Below are 25,255 nucleotides of genomic sequence, written 5' to 3' on the forward strand. Positions count from 1 at the left end.
GGAGTTCCTTGGTTCAAAGGACTTATTTCCATGGCACACATATTCTCTGGGAACTAAGGTAAAAAGAAAAAAGAGAGGAGAGGAGAGGAGAGGAGAGGAGAGGAGAGGAGAGGAGAGGAGAGGAGAGGAGAGGAGAGGAGAGGAGAGGAGGGGAGGGGAGGGGAGGGGAGGGGAGGGGAGGGGAAGAGTTGGACTGGGGCTACTTCTTTTCATGTCCATCTCATCGGGATGATTTTGAGATACCCAGTGCTGTGGGACTCAGCAGCTGTGCAAAGTCCATGGGACTTCCCCTCAGTGGCACTTCCTTTCCATGACCCCAAGGCACAATTTGGTTGCATTTGGATGAGAAGAATAATGGAGGCTGAAGGGCAGAAGTGGTCTATGGAGTATTTTTAAAGTCCACAGAGGACCGGTGCTATGATGGATAATACTGCAGTTATACTGATGCTTATTTTCCTAACCGCCCCTTCCAGTTTTTCTCCCCAAAGGACTCTACGGCTTAATGCAGGAGTAAAGATAACACACAGGGTTTATTTGAGTGGGCCGTTGTCCATCCCCTGCAGCTGCAGGCTGCTCCTTCTGCCTCCTCAGAGCAGGCAGCGCCTTCGCTGCCAGACCTCCAGCTGGAGCTGGCGGGCTCTGGGGGCTGTGCTGGTGTCTGTGCCTGGCCCTGAGCAAAACTCAGCTCCCTATGGGTTCAGAAGGTCAGAGTCTGAGAAGAAGTTCTAACTGAATGTATGACTAATTCTTAAAGGATCAATAACTGACCTATTTAGGATTACTATATTTCTATATTACTATATTTCATTAATTTTCAGTGCAGAGGTTTGGCTGCATTCAGCAGTTCTACGAACTGGTTTTACCTTTCAAATAAGCTGTCAATAATAACCTTTTCTCCTAATAACCTCTGGGAAAAAACGGTCCCTTAGCCAGGCCATACCCAGTACTACCCAGGTTCTACACTGGTATGGGGAAACCTGCATGTTTTTATTACCAAATTCAGACTTTCTTAAACATACACATTTGCTATTAAAATATTTTGTAGGAAATGCTTTTTAAAAGAAGCAAGCATGCATCATCTTAATGCGCGTAACCTAAAGAATAATTGTAGTCTTTTGGAAAGCACTCAGTATTGTAGTCCCTCTTCGATGCTTCGCTATATAGAAAATAAGTCTGTGATGAAAAATGCTACCAGTTATTCCTTGTCACTCTATTTCTGGCGCTTTCCTACTCTGCTGTTGGCCACTCTTCTTGCTGGCTTTCACCCCATGGACAGTTCTCAGACCATCCCCGACCAAACCTGAAAGCTCCTCTGAGTGGAGATGGGTCCCTACTGGAGGCAGTCTCACCTGGAGCAGTGCTCTAATTCATTTTTCATTGTTTAAAGATGAAATGTGTAAGCATTATGTGCTGCACAGTATTTTCTTAGGCAGTGTGTGCATTTAAGGAGCACCTATGTTTTATTTCTCCACGTACAAGCAGAAAATTTTCCCATTACCTTTCAACAAAAAACAGACTGTGCAACAGCAATTTTCTTGCCCCTGGGGATGGTAGCCTGGCATCTCTATTAATCTTCCACACATTATCGTCACCTGCATGCTTTGTTCCAGTATGATGAATTTTTACACCAAATATAGAAAACTTGTTATATTTGAGAGAAAGTAATCCCCCTGACAGAAGGTTGTGGACAGAAAGATGGAATTGGACAGAAAGATGGAATTGGACAGGGTCAGATTTGTGCCATATAGTGAGTCCTATGGCCGGTTTTGTTTTTCCTCTCTATTGTTACTGAGGGATTTCTGAATCTCAGTAACAAGTAGCTGGGAATGTTCCCCTGTTTCTTTTTGTTGGGGGTGTTTTTATATACTTTATAAATGCAAGTCATCCTATGGACTTCCAACGCATTCTTGTCAATTTAAAGTTGTACATATTCATTAAAGACCGCATTGATGAGGCCATTCATAGCGCAGCACCCAATGCATTTAACCCAAATGAGAACTCCAAACATCACCAGAATAGAAAAGGATAAATAGTGACGGTTCCCATCCATGTTGCTATTTTTCTTTTACAGTTCTTTTTTTTTAATTCCTTTCAGAACAGAAAGTCTTGATTGTTATTGTTGTTCACATTATATTGTTGGTGTATGCTGGAGGTTTGCAGTGATGCATAGCAATGTACTTTATTGTACATTATAGCAGTGTGTACCACAGCACTGAGATCCTATTATTTGTTCAAGACATTTTGTGAGATGCTGACTTAATGCTTTAAACAATGTTAATGTGGGTCATGAAGTAAATTGTCTTTGCATTTATATTCGTACTGCCTCTAACTGAAGTGTTAATTTTCAAAATTAAGAGGAGATATTAATGCCTCTTTTCCCACTAAGTTGTTTACTATTAAATATAGTTAATAGCCGCATTAAGTATTCTAGTTCAAAATCTTCTCCTGCTTGCTTTTTTTCCTGATCTTTTTTCTGTTGTTATTAAAAACATGTTTTGGTTAGGATGATTTTTGCTGAGGTTTCAGCTATAGCACCCTACTGACTTTTTCATTGTTGAAATTGAGCTCAATACCTGTGTTCCAAGCTAGTTCACAGATATTTCTTGAAAGTGTCATTCACTATAAAAATGCATTGTAATTTAGTGGTTTACTAGCAAGTTACAGAATTATTGCTTCTACGCTTTGAGTTGAAAGAATCCTTTGTTTAAAACTGCGCAATATAAATGGCCAATTACATCTCCTTGCAGTAATGCAAGCTTGAAAACTTTGGACTCAATTTATTTGTTTCAAAGAAGTACAGTTTTCTGTACCAGTTCCTGCTAGTATTACAGAACCAGGCAGAGATAACAGTAGAGTATTCCTAAAGAAGGAAACCTTAAAATGGTAAGTGTAAGGAAAATGTTGAGCTTTGATATTAATTAAACACTTAAAATTTTCTTACGCAGATTTAAAATTAACCTCCATACCCCTTGTTTTTCTTCCACACAATTTAGTATTATACCTTTGGGATTAGAAATCTGATGAAAACCAGTGAAGAAAAACAACATCAGCAAACTAACCAGCTCGTACGTTCTTCGTCAGAAGATGGAGAACTGTCCTAGTCCTGGAGCGGGTGGCTTGGCAGGGTCCCCTTGGCTGAGAAGGGAGCGTTCCCCAGGGTGATGCTCAGCTGAATCGAAATCAGAGGTGTCGCAGTTTGCTGTTGCTGGAGGGTAGCCTCAAAGCGTTTCCTTCTTGGGACAGAAGATAGGGAAGGAAATTGGCTGTCAGAAGTAGTCTCTAAGACCCAGTACTTCCTGGGGCTCTTCCCACTGCTCAAGCAGCAGTGGTGCTTGCTGTGTTCAGGTTGACCAAATCCATCATCACCCCTTGCTAGCGCAGGACCACAAAAGGAGTTCATGTCACAGCTAAGCTTAGAGTGCATACTCTTAGGTCTTTTTCCTACACTCTAGGTCTGGAAAATGCTGGATTTCTGGGGAAAGAAAAAAAAAAACACCACAAAACTTTTTTAGGACGTTCACCTCTGTAATAAATGAAGTGAAATGAAATCAAGCAAGCAAGAGAGTAGCACACTGTTTTCACATTAAATTCATTAGAACACATAAGGAAATGAGAAAAACAAAGCACATCCATGTATAAATAAAAAGCAATGTATTTTTAAAAATGTAATACTAAATAAAGTTATGAATAGAAGGTATTTTACCATCAGCTGTGGCAACATGCTATGCAGGAACTTACTGTAAGTACAGAGTCACTTTGATAATTAAATGTGGTTAAATAAGCAAAATTAAAGTAGGAGAAGGTGTACTCTGTTCAAATTCAGTGTTTTAAAACTCCTTCCATATTTTTTCTGATTGGCCATCTTTTCATGGAAATCAAAATGAAACTTAGAGGCACTTGAGTGTTTTGATTCCTGCTAATTTGAAGTGCTGGCTGCCAGTGCCTATTTTCTCAGCCTGTTGACTGGAGAAAGATTAACTAAAACAAGCAGCAGAATTAAATGGTTGGATTATTCTTTTTGAAAAATAACTTAGCCTCAATTTTAATGCTGACTTTTCACTCTATAATCAGGCTGATTTTTTGAATCATCCCTTACAAAGCTAAGCTAAGATGATGTAATATAATATGTATATACACGTAATATGTAACTCCTCTACATGAACAAAGTAGTATTATGCAAACTGTATTCTGTTTTTCATTCTCTTTATTTTCTCATTTCAGGTATCTTTATATATGTAAAAATATGACAAAAAATACAGTGCGTAATGTAATTCATGGTCTATATATAACATGACATTGTGATGTGCTGATATAATACGCTTGAAAATCAGATCATTTTTTGTTGTTTTGTTTCTTGTTGGAAATAGAGAATTGTATCCAACATAGGACTAATCATAAGCTTGTCACTACTCCGTTCTGCAAAAGAAGCAAATACTCTGGTTTTAGTTAGCCATCATACTGTAAATCCTTATTCCTGCCAGGGACTTTTGTTGATACATACAGTTATGAAGGACAATAACCTCAAATAAGTTTGCAGGTTACAGAAGTGGGCTCGCAGTTGCTTTACTCATTTTTATTTCATAAATACTGGCGTGCTACATAAAATTGGAGTATTGTAGTTCATCTTGATGATATAGTAATTACTGTGATCTTCTAATTCAAAGAGTCGTTCTTTAATGCCAGAAAGCTGTCAGCTTTGCCTAACTAGAAACATAGAAAACCACGATGGACATTTGAAAAATTCAGTAGCAAAATGATTGGTGCAAAATTGCAATTCAGCAAAGCACTAATCAGCATGTGCATAATCTGTTGAAATGCCGATTATGTCCGCTTTATGTTCAGTTCATATGCTTTACAGATTTACTGGGAGTCAGAGATGAGAATAAGCTGTACAGCACATGCACAGTGGTTTGGTCATTGGGGCACACTTTAAATCACAGCACACCTCTGGTCACTGATAGGGCTAAACAGAGTAAACCACCGTGCTCCGGTGCAGGATGGACTTGATGATCTTACAGGTCTTTTCCAACCGTAGTGATTCTGTGATTCTGTGATTCTGTGATTCAGTATGGGGTGTGCTGCTCAGGCATATATATGCTGGCCATGAGATGAGCAGTGTCCGTCCCTTACGGTGAACTCAGTTTTATTCTGGATGCACCATGAGGCTGATCTGCACAGACTCTCAAACAGCGGGCATCACGTTTGGCATCACTTTGGTAAAACTCCCAGATCAGGAAGGATTCGGTTATGGGAGGAGGAGAGGGTGACCAAGGAAACCCACACACTTGGTGGTTCTGTAATGAACACAGTGCAAATTAATTATAGTTCTATCTGTGTGTGCATATTAAGTATGCTTTGGTGAAATGCTTAGAGAGAATTTGATTCTAATACTAACATTAAATTTTAAAATTATATGCACCAATCATAAGGTCCTTCTAGACTTTCTCATTCTCCATTTTACTTCATTGTATGTGTCTTATTATTGCTGCAGTACCATCCATTTTGCTCTTTCCTTCGAGCCGACAGGAAATTGCACTGTAAAAACAAATTTAGCAATATATATTTCTTGTATTTTGGACAAAATACAAATACGGGAGGAAATAAAAATGCAGACATTTTGGAAAAAAGCAAAAGAAATCAGTATGTCTGGCCTCTAATTTTTTCCTAACAAAAGCATTTCGTATTTAAGCAGTTCACATGTCAGTGATAATAATAAAGTTAATAACCAGCACTGTGGCAATGCACTGCTTATACGAAAAAGGATACAGCAGCTATCTCGTACATTAGCCTGAAGCTTCAAATACTCTTTCACTGACTGTCTTGGTGGGCAACAGAGATTGTGAATATTCCAGGAAATCAGTGAAGCTTCAGCATATGTTTAATGCTGAAGTACTAACCCAAAGAAGAATGAAGTTAAGACTGAGCATAACAACTCTGTGTCAGAAGATCGCACTTCCCAGCTCTAGAAGGCGACTTGCTGATCCTGCTCTGCCTGTAATCATATTACATGGCCATTTTAATGACCTGATTAAACTCCCTGTAAGAATTTTGCTCCCATTACTAATATCTGAAGACTGTCTCCAGACAATTGTCTGGTAGTTAGAAATTAAGTCCTTTGATTTTATTTTCCTTCTTCAATGCTTACCTTTTTTTTTTTAAAAAAAAAAGAACATATGTCCTTTCTAAGTCTTGGTTTGGGCTAAACAAAAAGCCCAAGCTATTTTAATTTCCTCTCCTAAAATAGAGTCCCAGTCCTTCTGACCATGCTAGTCATTTGTCTTTGTAGCTGTCCCAGCTTGAATCCTAAGCTCATCCATGTTGCATTGGCTGCAGGACCTATTTTCAAGGAATGATTTTTGTTCAAAATGTCTTGCTTTGCAACAAACAAACTTCACTATAAAGAGTCCAATGAACAACTCATTTAATTTATTGTTTGGTTTAGAAACATAAAGCAAGATTTTACTAACACTCACATACAACATTGTCCAAGGATACAACAAAAAGACTAAGTGCTTTTGCCACCAAAAATACAAGCGAGGATGTAAAGAAAAATGCTCATTTTTCAATACAGTATAATTTACATAAAGAACGGTAATATAAATTTAGAAACTCAGCATAAAATAGAAAATATTAGATTTAATAATGTATAATATTTGTGGGAGTTCCAGTATTTCTAAGCTATAAATTTATGAATTCAATATATCTAGTAAAATGTTATGTATCTTTTCCAGACTTGAGTATTGACATTTGTATTTTCTGAGGTCACTTGCAGTTTTGCTTTTGTGTTGCGTTCATTTTGTAGATGTGCTTTCAGAGATGCAATGCCTAAAGAGGGATTTGGGTGAGGGAAAAAGTGTACTTATCTACATAAGCATAGTAAAGCATTGCATAAGTCCTTTTAGTCCTGTGACAGAGTATGCAGATGCTTTCAGGGACTGGCCAGGAGAGCATTAATACATTAAGCACAGTGATTCCGAGCCCTGCAGCTGCTGTGTCGGTGAATAATGCAGAGGATATAGCACATTTTGCTTCTGGCCTTTGTGATTTCTCTCTGTTGCTTCTGTACTTAGATCTTTTTGGTTTACAAATCTTTTTTCATTTAATTAAACCTTAGCACAATTGGCATATTCAAAACGAAAGCAATTCGATCTGTGGTAGAACCTGAACCTCTTTTATCACTCACTATCATCTTAAATGTTTTTACTAATTCATATCCAATTCACAGGCACAGAGTAGACATTGCCCATTGCCTGGATGGTTCCAGTGGAGCCACTTTCCTCTCGCTCCTTAATCTCGCTCTTCTCGCAGATGAGCTAACTCAGTAACAACAGCGTAAGTCCATTTTCCGAGTGTGTGCTTTAAGGAACATATCATGATTTATTTTCTGAAAAGTAGTCATCCAGTCACAGCATGGGGATTGTGGGCACTTAATTCAGGAGCCTGAGTTTTATATATAATTAATGGAGAAGGCAAGACAGGCCTTCAAAGGAAAAGGAAGATAACCTAGTCTGTTCTGTATTTTTCTGTTCTCAGTGTAGGAATGGATGGGTTGTGGTACTGTGGCGAAAGCCAGGCAGAAGGCAACAGTGGGCACACTAAAATGTCTGAAGTCATGTCAGATGTGGGGTTTCACAACTTCTATTCAGTTGATATTTAGACGCTGCACTGTCTTTGGAGGAATAAGTACCCCTCTGAATGAAAAGAGTAGTGGCCTTCGGGAAGTACGGATGTGATTTGACTTTGGCGGACAAACTTGCAGTTGTGCATTTTTAGAAGAGTCATGTACCTGTGAACTGGAAGAAGGACATGCTTGAGGAGCTTTGCAAAATAAGGGGGAAAAGGATTTTTTGTGCTTACTTTGGGTCACTCTGAAAGAAGGGATGCTCTAATCGTGCCATGAGAGCGACAAAATAAGAAAAAGCGAGACTGATTGTGGCTGTGGGGATTTTTTTTTCAAAAAGCAGCATGCCGGCTCTGCTCAGTTAGTGGAAATGAACTGTGAATGGAAAACACCAGCACTGTGCTGAGCCTGAGCTAATGCATCTGCCTCCCAACAGACAGTGTTAGCATGGGGTCTCTGCTGTGCTTATTGCAGCTATTCAGATCCTGGCTTTCAGCTGATGTATGTGTGTTCATTTTGGACTGTGGGCAGGGCACACCATTTAAACATGTTCTCCTTAGCCAAGTGCAAAGGTGACTCCTGTGAGATGAGTTGTGCCTCCTGGTCACTCTGAAAAGAAGTTTCTGTTTATTCCTAGTGATTTCAGGTACCTTCAGAAGCCAGCTTGTATAGTCCAAACTGCTCTTTGAGACCTTGGACATACAACATAGCTCATCATGTCCTTGCCTTTCGTTTTCAAGTAACGATGACATTAATGACACGGGAGCTTAAAACATGATTTTTCAGATTAAAATCACAAAGGCAAATGATGGGTATAGCTGTCAAACGTAGTTACAGATTTATGAAGATCCATGGCATCATATTCAGTGGAATTATGCTAAACTACAAAGGGCAGGAAAGCTTATTCAAATAGAAAATCATTCTTAAAAGCCTTTTAAACTTTTTGAAGTCATAAGCGAGTCAAATTTTTTAAGTGAGACTGTAACTCTTTATCGATATTCCATGGCTATTTCCTAAACTCATCTTTTAATGTTTAGCTTTGCACCAACTGCAATAAGAAGAACTCTCCTCGTACTTGTAGACTTTGTTATTGGTGCTCCTTAGGTAGGTAATACTGGCCCTCCCTCTCTGCCTCTTTTAGAGGAAGAAAGAAGTAGCATTTCTCCAGTTTGTTCACAAATGATCTGTGCACACAACCTTTACCTGAACAGAATAGGAAATAGCAAAAAGGCAGTTTTCTTGTTCAGAAACCCAAGCTTTCCTTTAGAGATCCTACCTCCAAACAGGACCTTTTCCTTGGCTTCCTCCTGTGAAGATACTCACATGAATACTTTGTCTCTTGCCTCTATTTTTCTTTTGCTGGGAGGCAAATAGACCTCTAGCTGCAGCCAAAGGGGTACTGGGTCCTGCATCCTCCACTGATTTGCAGGAAAAAAACGCACTGGATTGTTTCATTTTCCATTCAGGACTCTTGTATGTCTGCTGGTTTTAACCTCTCATTAGCAATGTGGTAATTATGTGTTTGTTCATGTAGCCCAAATGAGTGATGTCAAGCATGCCCACCAGATCTAATAGCCATTGGTGAAAGATAGGGGCACTGGCAAGCATAAGCTGTATACAGCACAGACTATATTTTGTTGAACAACTCTCGTAGCTATTCTACCAAGTTTTGTTAGTAGTACTACTGATGGCACATGTATGTCCGTCAGTGTTTTGGTCTCCAGCTAGCTCTCCAAGGCTGCCACAGAGGCTCTGCCATGCTGCTTCTGTGGACACAGAGCTGCCTGCACGATAACAGCTGACTGTCAGCAAAACAGCGTCGCACAACCTGATGGCCATGCCTGATCAATGTCTTACGGTTTTTAATTTGTCAGAAACCGGAGCAGAACAGAGTTAACTCTCACACTGAGCCAACAGTGAAGTAGCTGCAGTTATCTCCTCAAAAGACAGAAGAAGATGGCAGAAAATCTGGTGCTGTCCTCTAAAACCATGATTATCCATTATATGGAGCACAGTCACATCCCTTTGCCAATCCACTAGTAGCAGAAAATCAACAACGAAGATCTTACAGGCCTTCAGGTAGCCTATACAAACCGAAGTAAACAATGTACCAAAAAAAAAGAAAAGTATTATTCTCTGCATTCATTATTGCACACTGTTATATGTACCCTTTCCTTCTAGCCCTCTATCACTTTTTCTACTGAAAATAAAAGCTAGTTGTCTGTGAGCAGGGAACAGAAGGATTCTGTTTCCAAGTCACCTGTTTCTTTATGAACACACTTGGGAAGCAGCTAAAAAGATTCCCCAAAGAGTATGCTTGCAAATATGTTTGACCCATCTGAGGAGAAGGAATGAATGGAAATAAGAGAAATAAAATACAAAGCATTCTACTGAAAATAAGCAAGAAAAAAACCACACTATTTAGATGAGGATTGTAATGAATTATACTGGAAATTCTAAACGAGACTGCTGTGCATAAACCATTCATTGATTATTCAGATTCCATAATGTTGACAAAAAAAGTGGTGTAAACATAGAGGATGCAGGTTTTCAAATCCAAACCCAGAATATTTTGATTTTCCAGTGCAGAAGGCCAAGTCTGAATTAAAACACTTGCATGCTGTGCTTAGATTCAGAAAGAGATAGAAACAGTGGGTGGCTGGCTCAAAAGATACGGCATGGATAGATTACAAAACCAGTCAGCCGTCGCAGGCCTCATGTACTGGCAAATGTGATGATTTATTTCATCTTGGACATTGTTTCTGCACTGACCCTTTGTGCTCTGGCCTGGAAGTAAATGATGCTCAAAACCACGCTTTCAGTATTTGTGGTTTATAGTAGTCTATTTTGCATATTGGGGGGGAATGCTCTAAGACAAAGGAAAATCCTTCAGATTTAAGATTAGTGCACTTTATAGCAATACATCCCCTTAAGTCCTGTATGTTCACAACTTAAAATAAAACTTCAAGCTAAACCAACCCGTCACATCAACATGTACTCCAAAGGCTTCCTTTGGCTCTGCAGAGCCTCAGGGAGCTCTAGCTGTTGAACTTGTGTTGGACTGGCTAGGTCTGGCAGGCAGCCTGTCTGCTGCTTCTGATCAACCTGCTGGCAGTATTTCCAACTCAGCATCAATTTTTTTAAATTATTTTTTAGAGAAACATGTCATGCAATAGCATGCGATATATCGTGTGGCAATAGCAATAACATTGTCTGGGTCTACATTCATTTCATGAAGTATGTACTCTATAGTCACAGTTTCTTAACCTCTTAAATCTTTCCATATTGTTACTACCAGTATGGCTTCATAAAGTAAGCAAGAAGAAAGCATGCTGGGCCTCCTTGAAGTTGGAACTATTTCAATCACATGTGCTGACGTAGGGAAAAGGACTCTTTCTGAACTTTGCAGGTAAACCCACTGCATTCCTACAGCTGCAAATGTCTGTCCAGCCACTGATCTCTTGATAGCTGCGTAATGTGAAAAAAAAATAGCCTTTTCTGTTTTCTGTGCAAAGGAAAGCTGTGGGGACCTCAGTTAGGAAAGTCCATTTTATTATCCTTTTCTTCTTACACATTGTCTGGAGTCCTGTATCGTCCTGCGTGATAGAAAGTGCTAGCAACACTTAGTCACATATATTCGCACTGTAGGAATGAGAGAAGAGCAATTCCTAAGCACAGGACAAAGCACAAAACCAACGGTTTTGGGGCTGTAATTCATCTGACAGTCTGAAGCTGTCATTCAGATAGTCCAGGATCATTGCTGCATTACAGGCAGATGGTTGGTTACATTTATTTTCCATATTATCCACCCAAAAGTGGCATTTAATTTCTCTTCCTGCACAGCAGGCTGCTGCAGTTGCTGATCTGCATTGCCAGACACAGAAGAATCAGATCTCCTGTTTGCGGCAAACATGACAGTTCGTCTCATTTGTCACCCTCCATGCGTCTGAGAAGACGGTAGCAGAAGGATTGAAAACCAGCGTGAGAGGGGATTAAAGCAGTTGTGGGAAGTGGACTCTCAGGGACCCCATGCCCCAGGGGGAGATGCTCCATCGCCCCTCATGCCTTTCTTGCCGGGTGCCTACCAGCCTTGCTGCCTGTGTGGCACTGGCAGTGGGGGCAGGCAACAGCAGGCAGCACTGGTGAAGGCAGGCACTGGTGAATGCAGTCTGCCAAAACAGCAGTAGCAAGAAATGGTTGATGAGAGGACTTTTTTGCTGCTGAGCATTTCTAGCATAGAAGCACCCTCTGGCAGAATGGGATTCAGAGAGCTACTGTGACATAGCATGCTAATAGCAACATTTAAAAAAAAAAAAAAGAAACAAAAACCCCCTTTCCCTACAAATGAAAGAAGGAAGGAAAGCATCTTTCCTTCCTGTTAGTCATGTTACACATATGTCCCCAGCTGGTGGAGTGCTCTCTGTGAGGGTATGGAGGAAGCACATGCCAAGGAAACACACATGCTGTCTGGCACTGGAGGAGGCGCAGTCCCAGGGGCAGGTAGTAAGGACGCAGGGAGGGACAGTGCAAGACATGGAGGCAGGTGACCAAGGGGGACAGCCATCCCCAGGCATGGCCAGGGGATCGAGGAGCACTGTTAATGGAACAGAAATCACTCTCTGGTTACCAGAGAGGCATTTTAACCACTTTTCCAGACTGCTCTGTGCGTCTCAGGTCCTTGCAGTAATATAACGTGATGGCCACTGTGCCGTTGTTCAGACTGCAGAGGGGCAGAACCTGTCCTTGCGTGATGGATTTACTGGTGGTGGAAGTATATAACTTTAAAACCACAGCTGAGAGAGGTTTAATTAATCAGCTGTTGTTGCACAGCAGCATTCCCACAGGTCCCAGAAGAAAGGTCAAAGCCTGAACACCGCGTGGATTTTCTGCTGAGAAACTCCATCGTTGTCAAACCGCTCTGTAACTTACGTAAAATGAAAATAAAACAAATGGAGTTTCTCATAATTCGATATATTGTCCCTCTTAAATCACACCAGGATCTGTTGCCCAGTGTTGCTTTTGCAATCACCAACTGTTTCAGAGTGAAATAAAAATTACACCATGCAGCAGAAGAAGTATGTTTGAAGCTAGTAATAGTAACATCCCAACCAGCGCTTGCCTGATTGCTTAGGTTTCCACCTCCTTGTTTGCTCTTCATGCCACCAGCAATGTAACATCTAGGTCACCTGTAAAATAGTGGCATTTTCACCCAGCTTGCCCAGTAAAAACAGTTAACACTTAAATATGTGTTTGAAGGAGAAAATGTATATATACAATGTTTCAGATTCATGCTGGTTCTGTTAGCTTTTCCAGAATAATGAAAATGATGTCCATAATCCTTCAGCCAGTTTCCGAAGTGATGCCAGCAGTCTTGAAATTTGTCTAACATTGCTCCAGTATTTTTTTTTCCCTAATGCTAATAATTTTTATAAAAGAACCCAACCGACTCTAGGCCTATTTTTTACATTTTTAGAGTTGCCAATTGTACTTTGATTACTTCTTTGTTAACATGGCTTGGGCAGATCCAAAAAGATATTTAGATCCTTAAACTGATTTATTCACCTAAACTCCCAAATCATCTTGAACACCAACCTCAGCTTGAGATGAGTCACCGTGTGAAAGTGCCTGTTTCTTTCCACTGAGGGCTCCACATGACTAGTTTAGGCTTAAATATCTAGCTTCTGGACACCTAAATCAAGGTAAATGAATCCTACTCAGGGAACTCAAATAATTGTTCAGCTGTCCTGTAACTATCTTTTCAAACTGGGACCTTTGTCTCAGATCCAGCACATCAGCAAAGACGGGGTTGAACACAGCCTGGAGAGTGTGATTATGTCCTCAAAGAACTCGAGTCGTTTGTTCTTTGCACACCTTCAGTGAAGAAAAAAACTTTCAGATGGAAAAGGTAGCACAAGGAGCTAAGTCTGTTAGGAGCCGAAGCTCTGCTGAGTGTCCATGGTGCATATATTCCTGATTTAGGATTTGGTTTTTATTTTATCCTCTTCAATTTAGGAGGGAAGGGAAGAAAGGAAACAAAATGTGTATTTTTCAGCATTTACTATCAGTCGGAACATTTGAGGATGCTCATACAACAATGAAAATACCCTAATCTTTTGTCTCAAAGCTATGGAGAAAGTCTGCCATAAATAGGGCTGCTGTTCAATTTTATTTTACCTTCATTTGTACTGGTATTGAAAATGAGCAACAGGGGAGACCACAGGTGCTAAAGCACTGGAGAACTGGAAAACAAATGCACTGCTTCATTTTCAGCCAGAGGCAGGTTACAGTGTTTCCTGGGAAAAAGCTTTTAATAGAAGGAAATTTTGTGGTAAACTGGTGGTGACATTAAGCAGGATTGACTATAATTGATTAATGTAATCTGCATATTTTGTGATTATCTGAGATATGGCTGCCATGTAATGAAAATTTTGCAACACTCAAAGCCTGTGCACAAGGTTATGTCTTCTTGCATAAATCTGAGAGCGTAAAGGGGGTTGGAGGAGTGCTTTAAATTGCCAAGGATGATCTGGATGATAAAACTTAAGTGCAAAATGAGTATTAATTTTTAGTGCAATAAAATTAGCTGACTCTTTGAAGATTGCTGGTACTTAACCTTTTCTGGAGTACAGTGATCAGCTTTAAACTAAATTTTTAAATTATTTTACTCTTGCAATTTTATGTTCGTTTGATGTGTTTGTGATAGTCCGTTCTGGTTTGGACTCTGTAAAAGCGCTTGTGGGAGATGGGAAGTTCTGGGGAGGGGAGCAGGAGCAGCACGCCGTGAGTTTTTAGTAGAAATGCCCTGTCTGCACTTAGTCGCTGACATCTTGGCCAGGCCAGTTTAGTACTGGTGACCTCTTCAGCCAGGGGTAAGCTCCTCTGAGGTGAATGCACACCTGATGTTTCCTTTGGGGCAGTAAAAAGAACAACGTGGAATTTTAAACATTAGACTTCCCAGAGGAAAGCCCTTGCCATTCTCCAGGCTACTTTCTCTGTGATACTAGGATTTTGTGTACCTTACCAAAGGGGTCAGTGTGCCTTCCAGTGAGGATACGTCTTTGTTCTTCTTGGGTAAATAATTTATTGTAAAAATTTGCAGCGAGGAACACTGGAGTTTCTGTTGGAGTCACAGACTAAGCTACCCCAACCAAAAGCTACCATCATCCCCCCCACCCCCTGCCAAGTTATCTTAAGACAAACAAACTTGTCAGAACTCATTTAGACTTCCTTTACTTTTTTGTTTTAGGAGTGGTAGCTTCTTAAGTCACTCTCGCGTGGTTCAGAGTTCAGGTCAGGGCTAGACTGCACAGCCACGGAGCTGGATGTTACCTGAATTGTCCATGGTCTGAGTACTGTGCACGTTTCATGAAAATGAGCCTTCTAGTAAATTGCTATTAGAATTGCTATAATCAGTACTCATTAAAAAATTCAGGGTTTTTAGTCAAACTCATTTACAGCTTATATTGGACTAATATCCTTACAGTTTTCCATTATGAGAAGATTAGAAAATGTGTTCTTCCATCTTTGCAGAGCAAATCACCATCATAGCTGAGATGACCGAGAATCTATTTGCAAGCAATTTTATTTGCGTTCAGTAAATCTGTCAGACATAAAATCATTATATATGTAATGTTACTATAACATACTCATCTGTTAACTACTTCCGACACTTTTGTGAGAAATTGTCCAAGAACTTGCACTCTTAATAAAATTTATTTGTCTAAATGAATATGATGTGAGTAGTTGGATTTTCTGGATAGAGGAAAAAACTAATTTTGCCATTGAAATGTGTGTTTGTGGGTTTTATCATTATGCAAAACCTAATTCTACAAGGAAAGAAAAAGCAAGTGAAACCTGCAAAGTTGTGTGCAGCTGTCACATGCGAGAGGAAATGTCTCATTTGCGAGACATTAAAGTTCTAGCTCAGAAAAAGGATACATTTGTGAAAAACAGTTTGACACACTGGTTGGTTTTTCAGGTATTTGATTTGTCTGTTATTTGAAATACTTTTTCAGAAGATAGTGCATTTTTAAAGTAATTTCAGCTATTGAAACATTTTAGTCTGTGTAAATGCCATTAGAGCTACAGTGTTTGCCAATTATTTATGAACTTCCTTTTCCTCTTTCATTCCCCAGAGTTCAGTTTGCCTCCGCCAACGTGGCTTCCCTCCACCAGTGTGGTTTCCACATCACTGCATGACAGTCAAGAGGATATAGAAAATAGTTGTCTCTTTCTATATTTGGTGGTAGGATCCTCAAATCCATTTGCTGCTTTTGTTTGCAACGTTGTGGTTAATCAAGGGACAGCCTTTAGGAAATAATTATTGGCAATCAGCCCAGTTGCAAGAAAATGAGCTTTGTAATACAGCTTATCAGCCAGGTCTTTAAACTGCTGGAAGCCAAACCACCCCTGTTACCCTGCCTAGACCAATATGGCCATTAGGGAGAAATCCCTTCCCTTGTCCCAAGTGTTTAGGGAAGGACCTTTCCTGCATCGCAGGTACCACTGCATTTCAGGGTACAAAGCATTAACGTGGAAACCTGCTCAGTAGTGGAGACTCACTAGAAAAAGCGATGAGGAGTTAAATGGGGGGATCAGTTGTAGCTTTTAAACCTTGCGCTTGCACGGGCTTCGCAGTTGAAGTTCGAATCGTTGGTTGGAGATGCACCAACATTACCCTTCAAAAAGTCCTGCAGTGTGGGAGGGTCGGGGGAGGCTGCCACCGCAGGAGACGAGGAGGTGAGGGCAGCAGTCAGTTCTCTGCATGTCTTGCAGCAGTTGTGATTCCTGAATTTGCAGCCAAAAGTAGCTGTAGCTCTCTCTCCTCTGCACTCTCTCAGCTCTGATTATAATAAGCAATCAGAGTGGCTGAAGTGTTGCCTTGCTTTCTAGATGAAGCACTTGTAATACTATATTAAACTCATTTGAATACTAATTAGTAACAGGATCTTTTAAACAAAATGTGCAGCCCAGGGAGAAACATTATTAGACGTGAGTTCCATATTTGACACATAACTGTCTTAAACATACATGTCTATGTTATACATTTTGTCTAATAAAAAAGATACACTGAGAACATCAGTGAGCAATTACAAGTATCGTAGGACAAAAACACATTAGGTTTGCATGTTGGTTTATTCTATATGTATACAACATGTCATGCCCCACTAGATGCTGGCTGAATATGAGCCAGCAGTGTGCCCAGGTGGCCAAGAAGGCCAACAGCATCCTGGCCTCTATCAGAAATGGTGTGGCCAGCAGGAGTAGGGATGTGATAGTGCCCCTGTACACAGCGCTGGTGAGGCCGCACCTTGAATACTGTGTTCACTTTTGGGCCCCTCACTACAAGAAGGACATTGAGGTGCTGGAGCGTGTCCAGAGAAGGGCGACAAAGCTGGTGAGGGGTCTGGAGCACAAGTCTTAGGAGGAGCGGCTGAGGGAGCTGGGGTTGTTCAGTCTGGAGAAGAGGAGGCTGAGGGGAGACCTCATCGCTCTCTACAACTACCTGAAAGGAGGTTGCAGAGAGGTGGGTGTTGGTCTCTTCTCCTAAGTGACCAGTGACAGGACTAGAGGAAATGGCCTCAAGTTGCACCAGGGGAGGTTTAGATTGGATATTAGGAAAAACTTCTTCACTGAAAGGGTTGTCAGGCATTGGAACAGGCTGCCCAGGGAGGCGGTTGAGTCACCATCCCTGGAGGTATTTAAAAGACGTGTGGATGAGGCGCTTAGGGACATGTTTTAGTGGTGGACTTGGCAGTGTTAGGCTTATGGCTGGACTTGATGATCTTACAAGTCTTTTCCAACCTTAGTGATTCTATATTTCTGTGCATTCACATTTCCCAATGAGGCAGAATGACATAAGAACTGGCTCAGTCTGCAGCTCCTGCAAGCTGCAGGACTGAAAGCTTTGGTAAGAACATAAGAACTAGTGAAAGTTGAGAGGTCTTCCAAGAATTGATTGTTTAAAGACATCCTGAACTGCAGGAGCAACAAGATTGCGAAGACATTCATGTTCAGCTTCTCATATGGAAATATTCCCATACTCATAACCATCCTTTTCATCTCGATCTTTTTTGGTTCTAATACTTTTTTAAGTTGGGGCACCACAATGGTCTTTGATATTGAAGGTGGGGGTTTAGTACAGGTTTTGCAGTGGCATAATCCTGTTTGATGTTTCATTTCTTTTCCGTTCTTTAAAATACCTAATAGAGGATGTCCTTTTAATTGCTGTTTGACACTAAGCAAATTCTTTCTGTAGAACTGAATGTAATGCCTCCGAGATCTTTCTCCTGAAATAACATTATCTAGAGTCTTTCATAGTGCACACAGATAGAGATGGTTTTTATCACTGGAGAATTTTTATTACTGTTCAACTCATTTTCTAGATCACTTATGAATAGTTTAACAGAACATGTCCCCAAATGGTTCTTGCGGGATTCATCTAGCAACTTCCCTAAAATGAACACCTATTTCCTAACTTCTGTAATGTGTAGGGCTCCAACTGGTACCTCATTAAGGAAAAGGGCAGCAGTGCTGCTTTTTTATTCAGTAGGAGTGTATTCAGAACATCTATCTTATTTAGTCCCTTGCTAGTTTATGAATCCCAAAGAAGCTTAAGCCTGAAATAACTATCAGATCTCCTTCACCCTAATGCAGTGCTGCTGGTCAGATATTTCTGTGTCTGAGGAGCATTACTGTGGGCAACTCTGGCGTCTGTAGATTTCAGGGATAGGAAGCAACTGAACAGGAATTTAGATGGCCAAAATCTGGTGTTTAGGATCAAAATAATGCCTAAATCCTGGGTGTTTAAGTTCTTCTGCAGCTACAAGCTAAGTGAGTAGGTTACGCAGTTAGATTAGGAAAGGCTTGGAAATCTCTTTATGTGGGCACCTAAAATAGCAATTAGGCACCAAAGTAATGCCTGTGTGCATCAGTGGATTTATTCTCTAGGCCAGTATTTGGGGAAGCATCTTTCATCAAATGGGTGGTTAAGCAGGTAGTTACCTTTAAATGTGTACTTGGAGCTTTCATCATGAATTTGGGTTTAAATATACAAATAAATCAATGCCCAAAGTGAAGCTTCAGTTTCCTTCATAGTGAAAGGTAAGTGCACACATTAGCCCTCTGCTGATTGACTCTTTGGAAATACAAGTTTTTCATTCTGCTTATTCATAAAATAGCTTAGGCATGGGTTTTTTTCCTCCAGAATTTTCTCTATGGTAGAAATACTCTTTCTAATATTTCCTTCAGGTGCCCAAAACCAAACTCTTTAAAGTACATGACTACTATACAACTGGAGTTGATTTATATTTCAGTTCAATAGTATAGTGCATAGCAAAACAATTTATTCAGAATTGTACTGATTGTACACAAATCTCTGCTCCATTTCACTAAAGTAACTGTGAGAATTTTAATGATGCATCAAATATAGAAAAATAATTGTTGTCACTTGTATCTCCAAAAATTCCCTGTGTTGTAAGCAATGTTCTTTCTACATGCCTGTGTATCATTACGGGATCTCTGTGGCTGACTGCAGGTGTTGTACACCACTCTCTTAGCTCTGCTCTGTAAGCTCTCCTCAGGTACTCACCATCTCCGTCTTCTTTATTCTTCTTCCTGGAGTGAGAATAATTGGTTTAAAAACAAGAGTCAAGGGATGGCTGAGCTCCTTTAGCTTCGCTCTGTACTCTGGTGAGAACTGTCCCATTCCACCTCATCCATTCTCAAATTGTTCCTCTTTTTTTTTTTGTTCTCTGTTTCTCCACTGATGACCTGAAAGATTTTTAACCCCAAAACAGGTACCACCAAGAAATGATATCTATTCTGATTTACTTGTTACTGTATAGTTCACTAGTTACTTTTATTACAATCAGTGTTGCAGACAACATCTTGATTTTTTCATTTATGTCCAGATTAAAAATTAATAGGTTTGCATTTGTCAAACTGCATGCTCATTAATTTTCCTCTGTAGCATTGTCCATTGATCTTATGAAAATGCCTCTTTAGCAACAGTGCTGTGTTTATCATCTTTGTCTAGTCTCTGTGCTATGCTTTTATTTGCAAATTCTTGAAAGATACAAAATCCACTGCAATTCTCATATTGTTCTTCACGTACCCGTTCCCGTTGTTTCTTTTCATATCTGTTTGTTATATTATAGGAAGTTCTATGTATTGTATTGATGAAATTTATCTCTGAGATCTACACAATTCCTGCTGCAGGTTTCTCTTCTGTTATTCTTGGATATACTGTTATTTCAATTTTATGAGGACACTTGTTATTTATCAGTCTGGATTGTGTAATTTTGTTTGCTATGCAAACTCCATTTGTTCTTTCAAGTTCCTTCCAGTAGTTTTACTCAAGCATTTTGGCCAGGGTTCCAGGCAGAAATCAGTTCTCTGTCAGCACACATCCTTTTAAAATGGTAAGGCTGCTTTCTCATCCAAAGATAATTTATCATTTTTCTTGACCTTTATGTTCTTATCACTCACACGCTTCACTTCTGCAGAGGTTGGTACTCCTCAAATTTCTGCTATAGAGATTTAGAATTCATTTTCCTTGCTTTGGTCAACTGGAAATTATAAAACACAGCAGGTGTTTCAAAATATCTGTTATCTTTTATGAGGGAGTGGGTTATGGAGCCATGCATCAGGTTAAGGGAGGTGGACTTCAGCACCGTGTGACAGACATGCTGTAAGACAGCAGATGAGGATGAAGGAAGCCTGAAGCAGATAGTGTCAGGGGAGCTGGGTTTGGATATGGAATATAGTACTGTCAGTCTTGAGAGATGAAGGGAATTGGCATGCAGAAGGGAGTGGAAGAGGATCAGCATGAAGGGGCAATTGTCTCTGGAGGGTGGAGTGTGTTTCCTCTGCTGTGCTCAACCCACAGTGGAGTTAAACGTCATCACCATGCAGTAAATAAGAACCATATTATTAACCTGAGGGTCAGTACTAAGAGGGATTGCCATCACTGATCCAGAAGCCCAGGGAATCTGTTCCATTCTTTTTGTAAATCAGCACTGATCAGGTCCCAGGTTTGTTGGGTTTTTTTCCCTAAGATCCAGTGGCTAGGACTTAACTGCATTTTGGTTGTTTGCAGGGTAGTTCTCTACAGTGAATCCATCAGGCTTTCAATGCACATTGTTTTTCGGTTCATGCCATTTGGTTCATGTCTACACGAGTAGGCTTAAGCAGTTACAATTCCTGTGCTAGGGCTGTGGGCGAACGACTGGGCTACTGGGTAGACCTGGCCAAGGCTGTGCAAGCTGAACAGGGTGTGGAAAACTCTGGACATGATGTGAGAAACTGTAGAACATAAAAAGGAAGGAGAATCTGACAGAAGTTGCAGACTGCACCATGGGGAATAGCTGGACTTCACAGGTGGTTAAGGCAGAATTATATGAGAAACAGACGAAGTCCACAGGTAATTGGACTGGTGCATTAGAGACCTTTAGGGGTGCAGAGTCTTGCAAGGCCAACAACACCCAGATAACCTTATAAATAATACCACATAAGATAGATTTATGATAATCTCACTCATTTTGCCTTCATGTAACAGATGCCAGAAAGTCTCATAATCCATCTCGGTCCATACCAGTACTACACGGGGTGTTTATTCATTAGTGTTTCAGTTTGAATCAGAAGCACAGTTTAGAGGAGAGCCTCCTGATCATTCCCAATGACTGGGCCATTACTTACAGTGAGCAGAGATCAACGGGGCATGAACTGGACTCCTTTCCTACAAAAAGAAAACAAAGTTGGGCTCCAGGAAGGCTCTCTGACTTCTAACGGGAATTTGGTTTGTGCAACCAGGCTACAACTAGCAGGAAGCAAAACCCACTGAAGTGCTAGAGAAGGGGTAGTGCTGTCATCCTAGATATAAGTAGTGTGAATGTTGGGTCCACAGCACTGACCATTTTGCTGTGCAGTTGGGCTGTGCTGCTTGCTAATGAAGACTTACAAAGGCGTTGTCCAACTTCATGTGTTCCTGGGAGAGCCCATTCATCCGTACTGCACTTGGAAAGCTGTATTACCTGCCAGTAGGTGTAACCTTCCATATTGACAAGTGTCTCCCCAATGGTGTGAGGTATGTCTGTTGTTTTGCTTGTTAGATGCCTGATACTTGACATACAATTAAATGTAAGGCTACATTCAGTCCTAAAATACTCAGTCATATTCACTGGCTTTGGGAAGCAAAGCTTGGTACAGTGCTCAGATGGTCTATGAGTTCTTAATCTTCCATATTTTTCCTAAAGTGATTTAAATTTCTATCAACACACACACTTGCAATAAAAGAAGCATTTTTCTGATGTTTTACCCTGTGTGGGAAGAGGTACTGTGTGAAAATTCAGTCTTTAACCCCCTGCGTTCCACGAGAAAAAACATCATTAGATAACCTCAGGAAGAAATGTTGAGAATCTCACAGTCCTAGCCTGCTGTTTCTAATAGCTATAGAAATGACTGCTCAGTAGTGACAGAAAGCATGCACTGAACCTAGGAAGAAGGTTATAAAATGATGTGTTTTAAGAATTCCTGAGTTTGTTGAGAAAATAGAAGAGAAACATCTTTACCATTGTTACCACCATACAAGCATTTAACTAACTTTCTGTAAGACAGGTCTGTATTATAAAATCATGTTACTGATGTCTTAGCTGTGCAAAATCCTCATCAAAATAATCACAGAATCACAGAATCACTAAGGTTGGAAAAGACCTGTAAGATCATCAAGTCCAACCATTATCAAAAACAAAAAAATCCCCAAAAAAACACAAACAAAAAACCACACCACACAGCACCATGCCCATCAAGCCACCTCCCACAATGCCACGTCCACACGTTCCTTGAATACCTCCAGGGAGGGTGACTCCACCACCTCCCTGGGCAGTCTATTCCACTGTGTTACCACTCTCTCAGTAAAGAAATTTTTCCTAATATCCAGCCTAAACCTCCGCTGGCGCAACTTGAGGCCATTTCCTCTAGTCCTGTCACTGGTCACTTGGGAGAAGAGACCAACACCCACCTCTCTGCAACCTCCTTTCAGGTAGTTGTAGAGAGCGATGAGGTCTCCCCTCAGCCTCCTCTTCTCCAGACTGAACAACCCCAGTTCCCTCAGCCGCTCCTCATAAGACTTGTGCTCCAGACCCCTCACCAGCTTCGTCGCCCTTCTCTGGACACGCTCCAGCACCTCAATATCTTTCTTGTAGTGAGGGGCCCAAAACTGAACACAGGATTCAAGATGCGGCCTCACCAGTGCCGAGTACAGGGGCAAACATTATTTTTTACTTTCTCTACATTTGGAAGGAAGATCCATTTTGTATTTTTTACAAAGTTCATTGGTAGTCTTCTCCTGAAAGACAACTTATGGGGCTTTCTGGTGGTTTTTTTAAGAATCTTAAAAAAAGCAATATGAAAGTAACTTCAAATTATTCCAGAAGCTGCAATCAAATGCTTTTTTCCAAAAAACTGAAAAATACTGTAACATCTCATGATGGACTGTTATATTATGCTCTCGTTCTTATGGACATTTCAATAAGATTTCAGTGATGAGCTAAAATGCCAGAAACACTTTAACTGTAAAGATAAAAATATTCTACCATCTGTGCTGGTTATCTTAATTTTTAGGTTTTAGTTGAAAACAATTATGTCAATTTTCAACTTTTTAAAATAGAATCATGGATCACATTTATTGAGTTATGATCTTATCAACATCTGAAAAACATTGACTTAATCACGGATTCAGGTCTAGGGCTCTGGAGCTAAAGGATGTAACCATTGTGTATTCTGTGAAAAATCAGAAAGTCCTTGGGGCTGGATCTTCTAAGGTAGATAAAAAGAACTATACGTGTATTGTTTGAAGCATAGCATCGTGAAAATACTTTTGGTGTCAGGCAGTGGTGTAAATTAGGCAAGGCTAAAATAAGTGAAGTTAATGCAGAATTAAATAAGCTAAGTAAGTAAGAATTGTAATCTATTGTTACAATATTTATATCTTAGATATCTAAATGTTCATAAAGTATTATTTTAGTATACACTAAAAAGCTGTATCTTCTTAGCCAATTTTAAGCAAATTAGTTTACTTCTTTTTCTGTGATTATGTTTTCCATCTATAAAATGCGCATATACATACATATTTTCTTCAAAATTACATTTCTCAAAATTTGAAGACTGAGTTTTCAACTCATCATTTCTTCAGCATTACTTATTGCTCTTGTGTAGTAATAACAAATTTTTCACTATGTTGTTGTAGCCAATGCCATTAACACGATTGCTATTTCATACCTTTGCTTTTTATGCAGAGGTAACTACTATGAATGTGTATTACAATTTACGTTCACTATCATCTCAAAGCCTTGTATAAAAAAGTGGATTGACATTTCAGAACATTACTCTAACATAAAGTAGGATTATTAGGCTTTTTTTATAGCTGGAAAACTGGGACCCAAAGATTGTCAAGATAAATCTAGGTGAGGTAAATCACCATCTTAACCAGTGTACGCTAGATTGCATAGGTACCATGTATCAGAACTGGGACTGAAACTCAGACCTCATGTCTCAAACAGAAGTACTAGGGCATGCTTTCCTTTAGTGAATCTAAAATGTACAGCCTGCAGATATTCATTAAATAACTTAAAGATTTTAATAAACAATAACATTTATTAAAGTGCTGCAAAATGGTTAAATGGATCTTTATTTTATTTTTTTGTGAACAGCTAAGATTCAGACAGATTAATGCAGCTTTTCCATTATGGATTTAATATTTCAGTACTCGCTTCTGGAGTATTTAGCATTTTTTCACTGTGCTGATTAAAATCTGTTATAGATGGTAATTATGCTGGTTTTATCATTCAAACACTCAAAATTGATTTTTAAATCTTTAAGTGGCTTGTACTAGACTTTTATTTCTCAAAGGGTTTAGAAGTCTGCTTATATTATGTCCTTTTGTCATGTTCTCTGTAAATGCTAAATCAATGCAAAATTAGTGGATTCCCAGCTCTAAAAGAAAAACCCACTCTTTTTTCATAGGAGGAAGAACTAAGGAAAAGTGGAGAAGCTAAATACGCGCACTTGAGTGATGAGCTTCACGTATTAATTGAAGTGTTTGCTCCACCTGGGGAGGCATATTCTCGTATGAGTCATGCCTTGGAAGAAATAAAAAAATTCCTCGTTCCTGTAAGTGGCTTATAGCATTCTTCTGTGACTGTTTATGGTTTTTGCTGGATTGAATTCGTGCCTTATTTAAGCACCTTTAGCTCAAGGGAAAAAAAGTTCTGCTGAATATTCATCTTTCATTCTTGCATCTCAGCGAGATGCCAAATAGGCCATTAATTGTCACAGTTGATCCCCTGATATATTTTCTAGATGTTTTATTATTTCCATTTGTCATTGTTTTTTGCTTTTCTTTCTTGGTTTTTGGAGGGAAGGATGGTTTACTTTTTTTTCTGGTTGCGGACATTAATCATTAGTATGCGAGTACACTTTCAAGATTTTTGAATAAAGTGTTTAAAAACATTTTTGTATGTGAGTAAGGGTTTATCTAAATATCTTGCTAATAAAGTTAATTAATTTCTTGTGGATCAAACTGCGTGAGCAAAACATTCCTCAGACTTTTCTGCTCAGACAGCCAGTCGTGACACA

General features: G+C 39.8%; 1 protein-coding gene across 2 annotated transcripts in view; it reads left to right on the forward strand.

Moving 5' to 3' along the window:
- Positions 1–25,255, forward strand: part of KHDRBS2 (KH RNA binding domain containing, signal transduction associated 2) — a 394,749-nt gene that overhangs the window by 187,885 nt on the left and 181,609 nt on the right. For both annotated transcript variants that reach the window (XM_059835484.1, XM_059835485.1), the window contains exon 4: positions 24,644–24,790. In XM_059835484.1, the coding sequence (XP_059691467.1) occupies positions 24,644–24,790 (147 nt within the window). The remainder of the gene's footprint in view (positions 1–24,643; positions 24,791–25,255) is intronic.

Source organism: Gavia stellata, chromosome 2 (genome assembly GCF_030936135.1).
Source record: "Gavia stellata isolate bGavSte3 chromosome 2, bGavSte3.hap2, whole genome shotgun sequence".
NCBI lineage: Eukaryota > Metazoa > Chordata > Aves > Gaviiformes > Gaviidae > Gavia > Gavia stellata.